The 18,820-nt window shown below is 45.4% G+C and overlaps 1 protein-coding gene across 1 annotated transcript; it reads left to right on the top strand.

Annotated features, from left to right (window-relative positions):
* Positions 1-203: 203 nt before the first annotated feature.
* Positions 204-3,026, top strand: LOC143013811 (E3 ubiquitin-protein ligase TRIM39-like). The gene is made up of 2 exons (XM_076167500.1): positions 204-323; positions 940-3,026. The coding sequence occupies exon 2, from the start codon at positions 949-951 to the stop codon at positions 2,587-2,589; it is 1,641 nt and encodes a 546-aa protein (XP_076023615.1). The 5' UTR covers positions 204-323; positions 940-948; the 3' UTR covers positions 2,590-3,026.
* Positions 3,027-18,820: the final 15,794 nt, after the last annotated feature.

The following is an 18,820-nucleotide window of genomic DNA, read 5'->3' as shown; positions in this document are numbered from 1 at the left end:
ACAAACAATCCAGAAACTTTGCATCGTGTGTAAGTCTGTAAAAAGGAAGAACCTTCCTCCAAACCTGCAGGAGGAAGAGAAGCAGCAACAACAGCTACAGGAGGAGGAGGAGGAGGAGGAGCAACAACAGCTACAGGAGGAGGAGGAGGAGGAGGAGCAACACAAGAGGAGGAAGCAGAAGCTGCAACGTCATATTCCTAAAACGAAAGTCAGTCAGTCAGAGTCCAGCAGAGCCTCGACTGAAGCAGAAGAGAAGCCAGAGGATCAGAAGTTTGTCCAAGTTTGTCTCTGCAGCGTCTCTGCAGCGTCTCAGCCAAACTCTGGTGAGTGCAGACAGAATCTTGTCAGTTTCAGCAGCAGCATGAGGTCCAGGCTGAGCTGCTCTCACACGTCTCACTTCACTGCTTCAGTCTTAAAGGCTTGGCTCTGGTTCACACACGTTGGTGTTTGTAAACACACGGCAGTTTTTACCGTCAGAGCAAGAAAAGAGAGTCAGGAAGTGTGTGTTTATCTGTGTTAGTGAGTCTCAGCACTGAGCCGCACCCACGGCAACAGGAAGTGAAGTGAGTGCAGCCTGTAGTCATGGTGACCTCATTAAAAGGCAAAGTTCAGCTCCAGAGTGAAAAGGGAAACTTTAAAGTTAAACAGTCTGAATAGAACTAAAGGGACAAAAGCTTCATGTCCTGATCAATACACAATCAATCCTCATGAAGCTGAGCCTGAAGCTGAGCCTGAAGTCTTTTCATGACGTTTCCTTGAGCGCCCCCTCAGGACAAACCCCAGTCTGCTCATAATATCCATCAAGAACAAAGTCGTCTCTCCTGTTTCACTCTGACATGAACTTCAGGAGCTTTAAGACTTCCAGACTCTTCATCCTGCTCAACAATCAGTATTTGTGTCTCCAGAGATGTTTTCACTCATGTTCTCGTCTGTTCTCAGTTTGTAGACATGTCTGCTGCCAGCTGTCTGCGGTCTGAAGATCAGTTCCTGTGCTCCATCTGTCAGGAGGTCTTCACTGATCCAGTCTCCACACCATGTGGACACAACTTCTGCAAAAGCTGCATCACTCAACACTGGGACAGTAACGTCCTGTGTGTGTGTCCTCTGTGTAAGAAGCTTTATGACAGAAGACCTGAGCTAGACGTGAACACGTTCATATCTCAGATGGCCGCTGAGTTCAGACAGTCGACTCCAAAGGAAGCCAGCAGAAGATCAGAGGAACCAGCTGCCAAACCAGGAGAAGTTCAGTGTGACGTCTGCACTGGAACCAAACTAAAGGCCATCAAGTCCTGCCTGAAGTGTGAGGCCTCCTACTGTGAGACTCATCTGGAGCCTCATCTGACAGCAGCACGCCTGAGATCACACCAGCTGATCCATCCTGTGGACAACCTGGAGGACAGGATGTGTAAGAAGCACAAGAAACCTCTGGAGCTCTTCTGCAAGACCGACCAGACCTGTGTTTGTTCACTCTGTCCTGTTTTAGACCACAAGAACCATGAGTTTGTTCCTCTGGAAGAAGAATATGAAGGAAAGAAGTCTGAGCTGGAGAAGATGGTGGCTGAACTTCAGCAGAAGATCCAGCTGACACTACTGAAGATCCAGGAGATGAAACAGTCAGCAAAGCTCAGCAGGGAAGCTGCAGACAGAGAGAGAGCAGATGGAGATCAGGTCTTCCACGATCTGAAGCAGCTTGTGGAGAAAATCCTGGGAGACTTCAGGAAGACCATGGAGGAGAAGCAGAGGAGCACAGAGAAACAGACTGAAGACCTCATCAAGGAGCTGCAGCAGGAACTCTCTGGGCAGAGAGAGAGAACTGCTGATGTGGAGAAGCTCCTACTCTCTGAAGATCACCTCCACCTCCTCCAGAGCTTCTCATCCATCAGCTCTGCTCCTCCCACCAAGGACTGGACACAGGTCAGAGTCCATCAAAGGTCACATGAGGGGAGTGTGGTGAAAGCTGTGGCTCAGCTGGAGGAGACCATCAGTAAGGAGGTGAAGAAGCTGCTGAAGGTGGAGCTGAGGAGGATCCAGCAGTTTGCAGTGGACGTGACTCTGGATCCTGATACAGCTTATCCTCTACTCATCCTGTCTGATGATGAGAAACAAGTTCATCTTGGTGATGTGAGGAAGAATCTCCCAGACAACCCACAGAGATTTGAAAGATGTGGTTGTGTTTTAGCAAAGCAGAGTTTCTCCTCTGGAAGATTTTACTTTGAGGTTCAGGTCAAAGGAAAGACAGAGTGGACTTTAGGAGTGACCAGAGAGACGAGCAAGAGGAAGGGACCCATCGCACTGAGCCCTCAGGAAGGTTACTGGACTGTTAGAAAGAGGAATGTAGATGAGTACGAAGCTGGTGATGTCCCTTCTGTCCCTCTGAGTCTGGAGTCAAAGCCAGAGAAGGTGGGCGTGTTTGTGGACTATGAGGAGGGTCTGGTCTCCTTCTATGACGTGGATGCTGCAGCTCTGATCTTCTCCTTCACTGGCTGCTCCTTCACTCATAAGCTCCTCCCATTCTTCCATCCTGGGCTTCATTATGATGGTGTAAACTCTGCCCCTCTGATCATCTCAGCTGTCAGTCACTCTGCCTAACCTGCAGGAGTTTACATGAAACGTTTCTGTGGTTTAAGGGAACTAAAGTACAAAGGATCAGCTGATCTTCCCTCTTTACTTTGTCTTTTCTTCACATTCTGATGACATCATATTTGTTTCTGGTTGCTTCTTACTGCTGTAACACAACAATTTACTCACACTGATCTAAGAACTGTGATTACTGTTCATCAATCAATCAAAAGGTTTGATTGATCTCTGTAAATATCACAAATGTTGGGTTGTGGTTTATGAATAGACTGAATTCTGTCTTTGATCTTTGGAACAAAAACAATAATAAAGTTGGGATGAGGTCATGTCAGCTGTTTTCATGTTTGGTATCAAATCTGAAAACATGTTTGACTTTCAGGTTTGAGTGCAGAGCTCTGTTCATGTAAGACTGTATCTGTAATCTAATAAACAAAACCAGAGCTTTCCAATCATGTTTAACCCTTTAATCCATGCTGTTTCAATCACACATATAAGCACAGAGGGGAGTTTAAAAGTGTAAAATGCTGCACTGAGTTTTAATTGTAGATGATTCTCAAGCCCTTTGCTGCTGACTACATAACAAAAGTGAAATAGTGGAAATGGTACAAGTAGGCGGGGCTAAAGAAGGCTACAGTAAATATCAAACATCCTCTGTTCCTCTCTCATTACCTCCAGTGATGTCTCTCTCTCTCTCTCTCTCTCTCTCTCTCTCTCTGTGTTCTCTGTGGTGGAATCGTCCTCCATCTGAACTTTAGATGCATTTAAGCTCTGTAGGAAAGCGGCACGTGGCTTTGATGTCCATCTCTGTCACATATCTTATTTACTCATGTTCTCCTTCTCTCCATGTACCGATGCTTTGTGGTCAAAGTGTGATAGGAATAAGAAGTCTGGTGTGAGAAGCAGCAGCCTAGAAACCTAGCTGGGGAGTTGAGAGCAAGCCTAGAGATCTGAGCGTTCTTCATGTCTGACTGTTGTGTTATGTTTCCACCTTATTGCTCTTCTCTTAACCCCCAGGTTGCTCTGTAAAGTCTCAGTTTATTATTTATGTCAAACTGTTAGATATTGTTATGATTGGCAGGCGATCAAGTTATTTGAAGGTTGGACCCAGTTATGTGGAACAGACACCAGTACATGGAATCAGGTGGTTAACAAACACAAACCAGGATGAAGCTGGGCGCTGCTGCTGGAGACGCTGAACACGGAACGCTTGACGAAGCGAGAGTGAGTGGATCCCAAAAACAGAATCCGGAGGCATCAGACCGGAGCACGGTGTAGAATCTGCACATCTATGCATTTTTTAAATTCTTTGTGCTATTAGTGACTGATAGCACAAAGAATTTAAAAAATGCATATATTGTATTTAAATATCCGGGTCTCAGGAGGATGTTAAGTCATATATAAGTGAAATGTATAGGTCATAGAGTGTGTACAAGCTCTTTCTGACCTGATTCATCATCTTTCAGTGATTTCTCCCAGAGTAACACCAACTGTTGCTCACTGAGTGCAATAAGATGTAATTTCCCCTGCAGTGTTTTGTGGCCATGGCTGTGTTTGAACATAATAATAACCTCATCCAGTGTTGTGCAAACATCAGAGACTAACAGGAGTTTAATCGGGCTGGTAAGTTATGAGCCTGGGAGCCTCTACACCGCTGAAGGTCACATATGTGAGCCTCTTCTTGGATTTCTTCCATAATATCATGATGCATGTCCTCATTCTCCCGAAGCCCGCTCCAGAAACACACCACCGGCTCCGTCTCCACCCGGGGAATCATCCTGCACTTCACATAACAGAGTATCAGTTATATGGTAAATTCAATTGAGCCATATTGCTTCTGTTTCATCCCCTGGAATCTGTGGGATATTAGTTGTATTGCTCCTATGATGTAGCCTAATTAAAAAACAATTCCTTTCAGAGATTCCCTGCCCAACCTCTGCAGGAAACCCAATATGTCTGAGAGACACAGAATAAAGACGAGGCTCTTAAACTACATTCATCCATCCGTTCATCCATTTTCCAGTGCTATGCCATCCACATGAGGATTTTGGAGGCAGCGTGCCCAGCAGGGACGCCCAAGATGTCCCTCACTCTGCCATGTCCTGCAGGTCATCCTGGGGGATTCCAGGCCAGATGGCTCATATCCTCCCACTGGAGCATTCTGAGGCCCTCCCATGGTCTCCTTCCAAACAGACACGCCTGGATCAGGTCCATGAGAGGAGAGTCCAGGAGGCGTTCTGATTAGAGACTAACAAGCACCTCTGCTGGCTCCTGTCACCATGATGGAGCAGCGCTGGTTCACTGACAAATATAGGTATAGGTCGATCTATTAAGGCAGAAAGAATGTCATGTCTGGTTATATTAACATCACTGACCACTGAAGATCACACTTTGACCTGTTCCCTCACACTTCCTCTAGGGGCACTGTGCCCAACAAATCAGCCTCAGTCATCCCTGTGTGCTCGGTCTCACCAAGACCCGGTGATTGTGTGTGGATGTCTTCACCTTCACAGCCTGTTTTCCATCCTAACACCACTCTATAGGTGTTCTTGTTACTTTCTCATTCTGCAGTGCTGTGAGTTTTTTCTCTGTTCAGCAGTTTCTTCTCCCCCAACAATGAATACACTCTGAACGTGTGAAAGCTCTATTTTGCTCATTTCACAAGACATTCTCCCTTTGACATTAGAGGAAGCCGTGATTGAAACGGGTTGCAGCTCATTAACATTCTGATTTTCCTCGGCTTCTACCTCTTTATACATCTTTACATAATAACATGATGATGATGCAGTACTGGGCTGTAGTTACACAACACAAGTTAGCTAGCTGGTCTACAGGCAGCTCGCGTGTGTGTGTGTGTGTGTGTGTGTGTGTGTGTGTGTGTGTGTGTGTGTGTGTGTGTGTGTGTGTGTGTGTTTGTGCCCATTTAATTTGTCAGTGACAAATAAAATGTCCATGGCACAGTTTGTTTACATCATAAAGCAATTTTAACCACAAATTTGAAAATAATGCAGCAAAAACTAATCACAGAAGTGCAAAACCTGAACAGATACTGGAGCAACCTGTCAGACCTATTATTCTAATTTCTATATGTAAATATGAATGTAATAGTAACAGATAATAGATTGTGTGGGTTTAAGCAGCTTGTACAAGATGGAAAAAGTTGTGCAGTGATTCAAAGTTGTACTGTGCCGGTGCTTAACTCAGCACAGTGCGATACATGAAGTGTCTCTCACTCTACCTGACACACTGCCATCATGTCAGAGAGCTTTATCATCTCCTCCCATGTTTGAGTCTATTTATTCAGCGTTTCTGTCCCCTGCAGTCCAGCAGCTGCCAACCTTCTGCCTCACACCCACCCAGCTCTGCGTTCTCTGCTCCTGCTTTACTACTTTATCTCCTGTTTAGCCACTCATACTTTGTTTATGCACTTGGTTGCCGTACTTATCTTGTCTCAGTTTTCTGGAAATTAGCTTTTCTTATGTAAAACCTGGAAAATACAGAAGGAACACAAAGATATTGTCTCTGATAGCCCTGAACAGTCAAAGGTGTCTAAAGAAATGTACAGACATTACAATTGAGGTCAAGATAAGCGACTGAGATACATCGTATACCATGAATGCAGTATGAATACTCACCACTTCACTCATCTTTCCTTTAAAATCCCTTTACATTCTTGTTTGCACTTCAGTTCTCCCCTCTGGAAACCTGCTTTTATAGTCTTGTCTGTTGTAGATTGAACTTATCCAGTGATATATGCAGCGTCTGCCTTCAGAGCCGGTCTGTTTGGGAGCAATGTTAGTGGAACTCCAATGAATCTGCATAGTCAAACGGCCACTTCACTCCAGTCAGTTGAAGTAGCCGTTTGCCATTCTCTCAGCTCCGTCCAACCATGAAACAAAGGGCTGCCCACTTTGTGTTCGCTGCTGCATGGCTGCATGGGGATACTTACATTGATTGCTCTCCCAATCATTTTAAATAAAAACCTACAAGGGGTGAATCATTTCAAGTGTTGTCCTTAAGTGCACCTTTCCCATTCAATCCAGTCCTGTCACCAGGGCCTGATGCATCCAACTGGGTCTGATCAGAGAGGGGAGGAGAGGGAGAGCGCTTCATTTAAGGCTCTCTCTTCCTTTATTTGCCTAAATGTCAAACTTGCAGACGGGGAATTCTTATTGTTCAAAGGTAATTGTCAGTTTGAGCCTATTTTCTCCAGATTAGGATGTTTACTCATCAGCTCCATTCAGAAGAAGGGGACATTTAAAGGTACAGAGACGGACCAAGAGTCTGTTGGTTTGGCTTCTTCCTTGTCCTAATATCACTTAGATCGCTGCATGACTGTATATCATTGTTGTGATGGGACAGCTGTACTGGTGAAAGCAATGTCAATGCTGTTCTGAAGAAGAAGAAGATGAAGGAGAAACTTAATTGGGTCAAATGACATGCAAACAAGTCAATCTGGAATTTGTATTGTGAGCCCCTCTTTATACACACACACACACACACACACACACACGGGCGTATTACAGAGGGATCAGCGCAGGGCAGCCATGATACGGCGCCCATAGAGCAGTTTTTGGGGGTTCGGTGCCTTGCTCAAGGGCACCTCGGCAGGCAAACTGGCAACTCTCCAGCTGCCAGTCCACTTTCTTGGTCCATACAGGAAGTTGGAATCATTATGTATTCCAACTTCCTGTATGGACCAAGAACATGGACAACAGTGAATGAATCATGTGAGGCTCAAACCAAAGACGTGATTTAGGGCCAATTTCATTAACAGGAAACACGTTTGTCCTTAATTTAATTCAATCTTTCTGCCAATCATGAGTCAGCTCTGTGCTTGCTTCCTTTGACGTGTCTCCTTGTTGTCCATATTAAGGCTCAGCTCCGCTCAGCTCAGCTCAGCTCAGCCAGGCAGCAGTAACTGTGATAAACGTCTGCGGTGAATGACGTAAAATCTACTTATTGTCATAGCAACAGTGACCACTTTGGGCAGTCAGCTACGGATCAAATGTGGGCCGGACGCCTGGGTGTGTAATTTTCCAGCACATAGCCGTATATTTAAAAAGCCATTTCACACGGCGTTCTCATCATAGGTCAACGGTCACTGAAGCCTTAAAGCTGAACAAATGCTTCTACAACACAGCAATGTGTCCACAACTCAACCAATCACAGTCACGTGTGTGTGTTTGTAATAATCCTGGTTGATCTCTGTCTCTGCTGTGGACTTTATCCCTTCTCACCTTAGTTTATTCATAGTGACACCGGTTCACATTACGTTTTCCCTTCACTACTCCTTATTCATCATTTTGCTTAACCTAAACCTGTTGTCCTCAGATGAAGACATTTCTTTTTGCCATGCCACAGATTTTAAACTCTAGTTGGTAGTTTCAGTTTCTTCTACTGACTGCAATGGAACCAAATGTTTAGAGCTGCGTCACTGTCAGGTCTGAAACCTCGTTTCAGCGGACAAATGTAACTCAAAGTCAGCAATCACAGGAGAGGAGTCTTACTTCAAAAGTTTGATTTGCAAGGAGTGAGCAGCTTACAGCAAAGGCAGCTTGCTCTCACTGAGGATTGTTGTATTGTCACACAACAGGATGTCAGCTCGGGTGGGGTATCTGGGTCACCCTGATACTGAGAAAAACAGTTCTCCATCTGATAAGGTCAACGTCTGGTTACCTTTCCTCTAATCAAGTGCAATGTCTGGTTACACTTAAACTATGAGAACATAGTATATACAAATTCTCTTCTCTCTCTCTCTTCTTTTCCTCTCACAGTTGAAGTGTGAGTGGAGGTGTCCAGGGTGATAATCACTGCATTAACACTTCCCCCAGCACATGTGGAACAAAAGGCATTAAAGCAGACGTAGAGGAGAGGACAGATGCTTCGTATAAGGACTCATTTAGAACTGCACATGTGATGTCATTGCAAATTTACAACATGTGAAATGTGCCGTGGTGCAGTTTCTTTTGATTATTCCATTTCCCGCCGTATGCCTTCACTGTACACACACACACACACACACACACACCTCTTCATTATGCTCAGCTAGCAGCTCCTTTGCATCCTGATCTGCTGCAGAGCTCCAAAACTCTGGACTCTACATCGCAACCTACTGCTTCATGCTTTCCTCTGCTTTGGCTTGTTACTATTTTAATATGATGTGTGTCCAGCATTTCACATATTTAGTGAGGTTCTGCTGTTCCATGCACAGAATGTTAAGTTGCACAGGTTGTGTATGAGTAGAGTGTGTGTATGCATTGTGTGAGGCAGCCGGGTTAGAGTTCATGTTCATGCAGCTTCTCTGGAGCTGGTAGGGATTTGATATTATACTTCTGTAGGGCCGACGCCTGGCAGCAGTGAGGATCTAACCCCAGTGCCGCACCATGAAGGGCCTTCTACACCCTGCTGCCCCCAGGATGTGATAGGAAATGACTGAATAGATGCTTAGTAGGAGGAAAATTGCCTGAACTCCTCTCCAGCCCAGGTGATTCCTTAATGACTTGGAACAATCGGGTGGTTATCGGTTTATTTGTCATTGTAGAGACGTTCTGTAGATCAAACCCCATTCAGATACAACAGAAGCTTGCAATTTTCCTCTGAAGTCAGCCTGAATTTGTTCTTTCCTATTTCTCCCATTACTGGAAATAAAAAATTGCAACCCAACAATCTTCAGAAATCCAAACTCCGCATTCTCCCCAGCGTGAGTGAACACACACACACACACACACACACACACGCACACACACACACACACACACACACCAGGGAGCGTTCAGTGCCAGCGTGGCTCTGAATGCTCCTCTTCATCATTTATTCCACTCATCTTATCTCTGCTCTGGGTTGCTGGATCACATTGCCTCGATCTGGAAATTCAGCTTTAGTTGCGCGTCACAGCTTGGAGATGCAATGTTGCCCAAACTGGCTGCTTGACCGGTCGACCCAACAATCAGCGTCTCCTCCTGATCGCTGCAGTGCTTCTGTAACACAGTTAGACAAAATGTTTCACTGATTCAGGCCTAAATGCCCCCCCTCCTCCCTCCTCCCTCCTCCTTCCTCTCTCCTCTCCTCTCTCTCCCCCCTCCCCCTGCCTCCCCCCTCAGGTCTCCTCCTCTCTCGCCTCTCTCCAAACGCTATTGGTTCCCTTGCATCAGGCTCCGGGATGCTGATGCTTGGGAAAGGGGGGTAAAGTCTCCATCGCTGCTCACACACGCACGCACACACACACGCACACGCACAGAGAGAAAGTGAAGTGAAGATGCTTCCTCATCTCTCTCGGGCAGCAACGCACTCCAGAAGCCATTCAGTCTCATCAGCGCGCCAAACTGTCCCTTTCCCAGGTTTACCGGAGGAACTCCCGCAGCCGGGGCTCGTCCAGCGCGGAGGAAGAGGAGGAGGTGGAGGAGGAGGAGGAAGTGGAGGAGGCGAGAGGAGACCGGACCACCGTCAGCCCTGTAGCGCAGCGGTGGAGAGCTCCGCGCCGGCATGGGTGCGCTGACAAAGGGACGTTACCTCTCCACCATGGGCCTCCTGCTGCTCCGGCTCCTGCTCCTGCTGCCGCTGCTTCACTGCGCCGCGGCCGCCATCTCCAAAGGTAAGAGACGCGTCCGGAGCTCCCGGTCCGTGTGGTCACATCTCAGCTCTCCGCTCCTCCCTCGTGGTTACGCACCGGCTGTCACGTTCTCAACGCGTTTGTTGTCGTTGTATGTTTGCTTGGACGGGTTGAAATAAAGCACGTTAGGTTTTAAAGGAGGGATTCTGCTGAAACTCCGGTTCCGATCTCAGATTGGAGCTTTTCTCTTTTTCCCAATACGCACCAAAGCTTCACAGCTGATCGAGTCAAAGTCTCACACAGTTCATCTTCTCTTTAGAGCTCAAATCAAACTCAAATCTGCGGTTTCTCCCTCAACTCTTTGAGTCTTAAACGGATCCGCCGTGGCCGCGCAGAGCAACAGGCATGTCGCTCACTGCGCTGCGCTCAATCTGGAGACTTTCTCATTTAAAACGAGCCGCTCCCGGATGTGCTGAGCTGGAAGGAGTGTGTGTGTGAGGAGAAAGGAATAAAGGGCAGAGGAGCCTGCTGCTGCCGCCGCGCTCACACACACCGGGACACGCCGGGGCGTTTAGCCAGGAGAATAACACACAACTCACAGTGTCACAGTCACTGACGCGCCGGAGAGCGAATATAGCGTTCAACGTGTGTGTGTGTGTGTGCGTGTGTGTGTGTTTGGGCGGGTATCATGTATATGTTGTTGTTCTTGTATAATGGAAAATCATCTAAAGCAAAAGAGATCTCACAGAGAATGGATTTAGAATCTCTGCAGACAAATGCTTCACATCAGAGAGACAAAGGTTGAACAAATCTCTGTTTGATTGACAGCTGTGAGGGACTGTGCTGTAGCTGAGGGCTCAGTGAACAGAACAGAAGGTCGATCTGATACAGTACCAGAACAATCTGAGCTGCATTACAACGGCGGGAACAAACAGCCCACACCTCCACAGGCATCTGTCTCCCTTTAATCAGGACTCAAACTGTGTTTCTCACATTACAAACACACACAGATGCAGTATAAGACATTATAAGTCACAGGTAAGTGTGTGTAGTGGATGATATGTGTATCCGATGTGCTATTGCCAGTCTCCCCCTATGGATTGGGCCCGTTAGACTCGGGGCAGCAGTGTGCCGCTGAGCCGCTGAGCTGAGTGCAGTAATAGATTGAGGTCACAACATCATGACTCCATTGCCCACTACAGGGTTGTGCAAACTCCATCTTTAAATTGTGCCCAGGAGCCCACAAGCTTTTCCCCTTCTTCACTAGAGAAGCTTGGAAAAACAACTGTGAGTCTGTTTCCTCTTATATTTGTGAAGCGAGAGAAGGATTAATATCAAACCTGCTCACTTTATTTACTCATCATCCACGTTGATGTAAGAGAGAGAAATACAGACAGATGGTTTGACTCTGATGTTATGATGTGGTTCGAGTCCCTGCCGAGGTGCCCCTGAGCAAGGCACCGAACCCTCAATTGCTCTCCCCTCTGCGAAGGGTGGTAGTGTAATGCAATGTAAGTCGCTTTGGATAAAAGCGTCTGCCAAATGATCGTAATGTAATGTAATGTAATATGAACGTGGTCTCAACACTGAGCCATTCAGAACGCTAAGACAACACTAATTAATTACAAAATTCAAATAAACTAGTATTCATAGAGGAAATGGACATGATTAAAAACACAACATGTGCTTAGAGACAAGAATCATACAACTATTCTGTCACCTTTCATCAAATTATCAGCTTCAGATAGCAGTAAAATGTAATTTAAAGGATTTCAGCACCACAGCGATGGACAGCGACACGTGTAGCCTACAGAGGGAGGAGGGATGTGAAGGAAACCTACAAGGATTCAAACTGTATGTATTTTCATGGTAGTTAGGGGTGAGTTGTGGGGGTTTGTAGCCTGGATTTACAACTTTATGGCCAAATTCATGCAAAACCAAGACAGAAGCGACCAGAGAAACCAATCTATTGTTGAATCTCAGGGAATCTCTGAGAAAATACAAAACGAAAACTTCAAAATCTTGGATTAAATGGAAGAAAGAGGCAAAAGCCCTTTAGTCATTTTTCTGTTTCTGTTAATGTAGGTAGAGATCAGTCACTTGTTCGTGTGTAGACAGGAAGCTTACAGACACACACAATGTCATTTGGGCAAACAGGCAAAATCAACATGGTCTTAATTACAGCAGCTGGGACTCCTCTGCTGCAGACGGACAGTTATGTTAATCAGACAGGTGCATCTTTACATAGAATGTTTCTTAAAGCACCTTTAATGTTCTCTTAGTGTCTGCAGGACTCGGCTCCACACACACAGCAGAGGGGCTCGTCCTTCTCGTCATTACTTTGCGCGGCAACGTCGGTCTGTAAAGGCCACAAATGTACCGACGGGTGTCACAGGCACACTTTCCCCCTCAAGTAGGACTCAGAACACAGACGCCCGCTGTGGGACTTTACTGTGCCGGTTTCTACTGAGCCACAGTTAAGCTCTTAAGAATCGATGCTTCACAGGCCGGTCGGCAGGGAAGGAGACTCGTGGTTAAAGGTCACAAACTTACTATCGTTCTGTCTAACACACAGTTTCAGTCATGGGGTGGAGGATGAGAAGAAACCCAAAGTGCTTCAGTGTCGGATATCAAATATCAGCGAGCAGGCGTTTTGCTAATGAAGAGCTGCTTAGAGAGGGAGAGCATTGATATGTAAGAGTTCTCTAGCGCTGCTTTGAGGAGGCTGGTGTCGCTCTCACTTCATATGAAGGCATATTTATTTGTGACTGGATAATTAATTCATGTGAAGTGTGATCTGTGGGGGAGAGCGCCGTGTGAACAGAAGAAGAGAATTAATGAGGAAAAGGATTAGTTGATCTTTGACGGAGGGTTCTTGATGTCGCTCCGGCTGGGTTGGAACTTTTCCCTGACGCAGTGCGATGAGTTTACCGTGATGTATGGGGCTGCTGATGCACACACACAGACACAGACACACACACACACGCACACACACACGCCTCAGCCCCTAGTGGTCACCTCATCTGATAAACATCAGCCGCTAACAGCATCTTCCATGTCCATGAAGTAACCATCGCCACTCTGTCTGTGTGTGTGTGTGTGTGTGTGTGTGTGTGTGTGTGTATGTGTGACGCAATGTGCCTGTGTTTTCTGTGGCTGTCACCTTATCTGACATGTGCCACTTCTCTCCAGGCTTCACTTCAGCCCTGCACAAACACAAACACAACCAAACACAAACACACAGTAACACAGCCCCTGAATGCACAAAACACAACTTTATTTGTGTAAAGTTGTGTTTTTTTTTGCTGCTGTGTGTAGGGTTTTAATGAAAACAGACAAAGGTCAGATGTGTTATTTTCCCACAGAGGAAGTATGGACGCTCTTCTATTTCCCCGCCTTCCCTGAATGAATCATTATAGCTGGGTTGCCGTGGGTGACAACGTGCGCAGTTCAGTGCCCAGATTTACATTTAAATGAAACCAAATGGCCGTACATTCAGAAATGATATACAGTAATGATGATGGTAATAAAAGCAAAGTCCTCCTTCATATTGGAACGCCGTCTACTTAGGATTGCTGTCATTTTGGGACTTTGCAGGTATATTTCCAGAATGATGTCTTTGGCTGTGTGGAGACTATTACCTACACATCTCAATGAATGACTTCATCAGGGCGCCGCCTAAGGGGGCGAATGTAGTCGGTAATCGGCGCTGAAGCTCACTGCTTCTCTCTGTCCGCTGTGGATGAGCTGGAACACACAGACAGACAGACAGACAGATTTATAGCTCAGCACTTAATTTTCAGGTGGACGTTTATACTGCAAAGGGGAGGAATTTTGGTAGACAAGCCATGAATTTAAAGGAGTTAAGGAGTTAAGTTCTTGTTTGAAACCGTCTGAGGCAAGAATTTGTTTCAAGTCTTTGGATTCTGGTAAATTTGACCACATCATGACGACTGCAGTGCTTTTGATTCGTCACTAAACATGTCTGTCTTTCAGTTTCACTCAAGTAACTGAGGATTTGAATATTAAGTGATTGATTGGCTCAGGGCCCTGCAGAGTCTGAATGTGTGTGTGGACGATGGAGCCACGTGTAAACTGATAACTAAAGCATTAACCAACGCCTCCGCAGGGCCAGAACCACCGAGCACGATTAAGGGCTTAGTCGGCTCTGTCGAAGCTCAAGTCGGACTTTTCCCCGTATCGCGTAGCCGACTCACTTCTGATCTCGCTCTGTCGCCATGGTAACTTGTGCTCCACGCCAATTCTGGTCCGGAGCAGAATTTGTCAGAGCTTAGATGGGCTGGGATGTAAAGAGGGCCGGCTCACTTGGAGATAAGACTCACAGTACAGGAAAGGTCTCCTCCACGTGTCTTTAAGGTCTTTCCTCTGATAAAGAGGAGCCAGGATATTCAGACACTAAATACGCTTGAAAATCTCAGAAGGCAGACATTTTGTTTGCTTCTTACTTGCTTTGCTGCACATTCATGCTGCTGCAGCTACAACGAAAGCAATAACAATGAGAATAACCTTAATCTAAGGTACTGAAGACAACTTCTACTTAGTGAGTGAAGTCAAATCAAACCCAGCTTCATTTAAAGTGCATGTGACCTGAATGGCTCCATGCCTTTCTATACAACACACACACACACACACACACACACACACACACACACACACACACACACACACACACACACACACAGCTCCTCTGACACAAAGGACGTATCTGCACGTGACCGTTCCATCTTGTTCCTATTGACTCGTCTGTACTGTCACACACCGATGCTAACCACCCATACATCCTACCTAAGTCCCAAGATGAAACACTCCTTGCTCCTAATCACTCCCCGTGTCCCTGAACCTCTGGATAGCGTTGCCTTATCTCCACACACATGTTGTCCACTCGGGATTCATCGAACATTCCTCGTATCTTTAGCAGCACACACACATGTTTATATTGGAACTGGACTCTAGATTTCAATAGTATGTTAACAAAGCCACCATTAACAAATACTGCTGAATCCTGACTTCATGATAGAGATTATACCTGATTGATGATTGATTGATTTTCATTCTTGATGTCAGAATTTGTCTGTTTTATCTTCAGATGTGTGGTCGTTGTGAAAGAGAGCGGTTGGCTGTTGGCTCATCAGGCTCAATAGAAAGAATGGGTGAACCAGTTCAGCCTAATTTGGGAACATATTGTAGTATCTTTAAATACAGATACTAAACTTTATTATAGCTACTGCTGTTGTTATTATTATTGCTATAGCTCTGCAGATCCTGGCATTGTAGTGAGCCGTACTTCCTGTGCACACATGTCATTCTGAGGACGAGAGCACATGAGGAAGTGCCTCCCTGCTTGTTTTGAATTCCTCAGAAGACGCTCGGGTGCTGACGGCCTAATCTGTCCTGGATGAATGCTGTAGCTTCCATCCACTTAATCTGAGGGGACAGCAATCAGGACAGGGTGAGGAGGCTCGCTCAGTCACAGCCTTAAATCATGTACAAAGCTGCAGATACTCTTCATCCATCTCGGTCTGGAGATTCAATCAGCTGTGGTCCTAGACCCCCCCGCCACCCCCGCCCGTCTAGACTGCAGCCTTGTAGGATTCTTTAAAAATATTATTCTGAGTTTCCATACACATCTTTCTTCTTCCTCTAACTTTTGTTTCTTGCACACAAAGATGAAAGCTCCTTGGGTTTGCAGGCAGTGTGTGAGTGTGTGTGTGTGTGTGTGTGTGTGTGTGTGTTTGTGTGTGTGGCGTTCACACTGCTGCATAATGGCAATACACACAACAATACAAACAACATTACATCTCTGTATTGTTCACATGCAACAACAGCAGCCAGACAGTGGAAGTAAAATAAAATGTAATGTAAATATCCATACAATATTCATGCATCATTAATAAAAGAAAAGCTCGGTGTAGAGAAATAAGAGCCAAGTAAAAAGTAGCAAAACTTTATAACAATACTAAAATCAAAAACTGCATCTGTAATGCAAAAAAAAGTAATTTATGTGATTGCTTTGATGTAAGCGTTAAACATTCTTACATAAACAAATGATCTCCTTGAAAGTGTAATTAGTCCCTGGTGTGAAGCAATTACTCTCAAGTAGGAACGCAGGAAGAAGGTGGCGTTCAGGAAAACACACCATTAACGTGTTTTTGTTCCTAATCATTTAGGTTTCTGCTTTAGTGAGAATTCTGGCACTGCGTTGCTGTGGTGATATCCTCCAAATGTAAAGGTGTCAGGTTGCGTCGGCTCTGCAAACTTTTTCCATATCTGCGTTTACAGATGGTGTGTGTGCACCAGATGAGCTCTTTACAAGGCTGCTTTATGATTGCATCCTATTTAGTAAACCTCCAAGCAGCCATAAGGCCTGCTGGGAATGTGTGCGTGACTGTGAATGCACACACACACACACAGACACACACACAGACACATAAATGAGGATGCACGCACAGATAGTAATTAGGAAAGCAAGACAGTCCTGTTTAAGTTTAATTTATATGGGCATATTTGATAGCATCTGGCTCTAAGCTCCTGTAGAGTTGCCGGGATGTCAAGTGAAAGGAAAGAGCTCATCTCTCATCAAGTCAGAGACAATTCAATATTGTTATCGAAGAATATGTCCCGTTGATGTATCGGTCAAGGCTGAAATCTATGTTAGACGATCTCAAGCAAACGGTCTTTAGGATGCAGTTTCTCACAGAATCTCTCTGAGTCCTCAAACAAAGAATGTGTTCTGTTACATTGCGTCTTTCTTTGGAGTCTAACCTTGTAGTATTAGTATCAAACAATAGCTCAATACAGAGTTAAGGATATCACTCAGGATAGAATAAAGCAGAGATCTCAGTTTGTTGTATTAAGAACCTTGTAACACGTGGAGAAGTCCTGGTCCAAGCAGAGCTGACAGGTACTTTTCTTCTGTTGTTGAGGTTACAGGCTTTGATGTACCAACGCTGATGCTCCTTTGCTGTTTTTCTACTTACTTTCATGGCCTTGGGTCAGCTGTTAGAACATGTCCTCTGTTGATCCATGGACGCAGCAGAAGGCCTACTGGGAAAGAACAGTGCTGAAGGACAAGTTGTGATGAATGGACTGCCGAGTGCCAGTCTCAGCTCGCTGTGTCCTGTCCCTGCCTGGAGGACTTGTTGGTCTCACTGCTGGGTGCATGTTAGTCATTGAAGCACTCTGTTTCTGACCACTGACACAAAACAAGCAGCATGAAGGAAAGGCAGAGGGTTTCCTACTGTAGCCGTTCGTGATAGGTCTATAGTTGCTCTTATTAAAAGTCTTAAGGAATTATTGTACGTCCGACAACCCAGAGAGGCAACTTACCACATGTGGGGAGGGTATGAAAGCACATCAGTATCACATTAGTGTAGGAAGAACCTTTGTTTGAAAGCCCAAACCAGCACCTCTGAGCCAGAACTGCTTTTCTGTCTCAACAAAACATTGATACAGTATGAATGTAATGCCACTGCGATTAACTTGAAAATGTGGAAAAGCACAGACAGGAGGCGAATGTGTGTGTGTGTGTGTCCTCTGCAAATAAACTGCCTTATCACAGCGGTGTAGGTGTAATGTAAAGTGTTGTTGTTCCGTGTCTGTAGGTAGAAGGCGAGCGGCCCAGATTACCATGTGAGACCGTGTTTGTCTGACTCATCCACATTTGGCTTTTAGTGAACATTTTGTGCCATTCCTCCTCAGAAAGCATTTCCGTTGGCATTGTGGCATTATCGAGTCCTCTGCCGAGCATATGTGTGTGTGCGGGGGGGCGGCGGGGGCAGAGACAAGAAAGCATTCTCTCATCTCGGAAAGGGGAAATCGGAAAGGCTAGAGATAAACTGGCCAAGCAATGAGCGGTTATTTACCAGAGAACATACAGGAGGGGGCAGAGACAGCAGCTCAGGGACCATTATATATATATACATTACATTTCTTTATTTTTAAACTGCGGTTTTAATGACTTGACACCTTGACACCAGGATCTCTTTCCTCTGGCTGCTTGTCTCTGGTTTGTTCGTCTCAGACGCTCAGCAGAAAGGCTTTAGCACTGTGGCAAAGTGGTAGAATGGTTGATGATCTAACAACAGGCTGGATAATGGGACCTCCTCATGAGACCTTAAAAATGCTCTACTACTATTTTTTGCTAATTATTCTTTATCGAGAAAAAAATCACCCCAGCTGTCTTTTGACAATACACCTCATGCACTCAGAACTGATAGTAGAGACAGTCATTTGATTTGTTGATATATTTTGTAACCATCTTTATTTGAGCAGCTGCCTGTAGATTGTGAAGGCATGAAACAATTGTCACAAGTATAGAACACCATCAATCAGCTGCAGCAGGCTGTTACCAATTTTTCACACCACCATCTTGTCCAGCTTGGTCTATATGTAACATTCTGACTTGTGACTCGTTACATCTCAAACTGCCTCCTACATCCTGCTATAAAGCTAAAACTAAACAAAAAAAACTAATAAACAAACATATTTCCCCTTTAAATGTGGACCGTGGAAAGGTCAGGGTTAAACAAATGCCACCTATACATCTAACACATGTTTGAACAAACCCATATCTCCACTCCCTCTGCAGCATAAAACAGATTTCCTCTCCTTAACTAATATCCTTGACGCTTGAGAACACACAGCAGAGAAGGTGGTGTCCTTCTGCTGTGAGGA

The sequence above is a fragment of the Genypterus blacodes genome, unplaced genomic scaffold, assembly GCF_046128005.1.
Source record: "Genypterus blacodes isolate CSIRO-AG114 ecotype Tasmania unplaced genomic scaffold, CSIRO-AGI_Gbla_v1 ptg000158l_1, whole genome shotgun sequence".
Lineage (NCBI taxonomy): Eukaryota > Metazoa > Chordata > Actinopteri > Ophidiiformes > Ophidiidae > Genypterus > Genypterus blacodes.
The sequence above is the reverse complement of the archived record's forward strand: the minus strand, read 5'-3'. Positions and strand labels throughout refer to the sequence as shown.

Excerpts from the sequence above, each read along its gene's own strand:
- LOC143013811 (XM_076167500.1), top strand. The coding sequence starts at position 949 with ATGTCTGCTGCCAGCTGTCTGCGGTCTGAAGATCAGTTCCTGTGCTCC.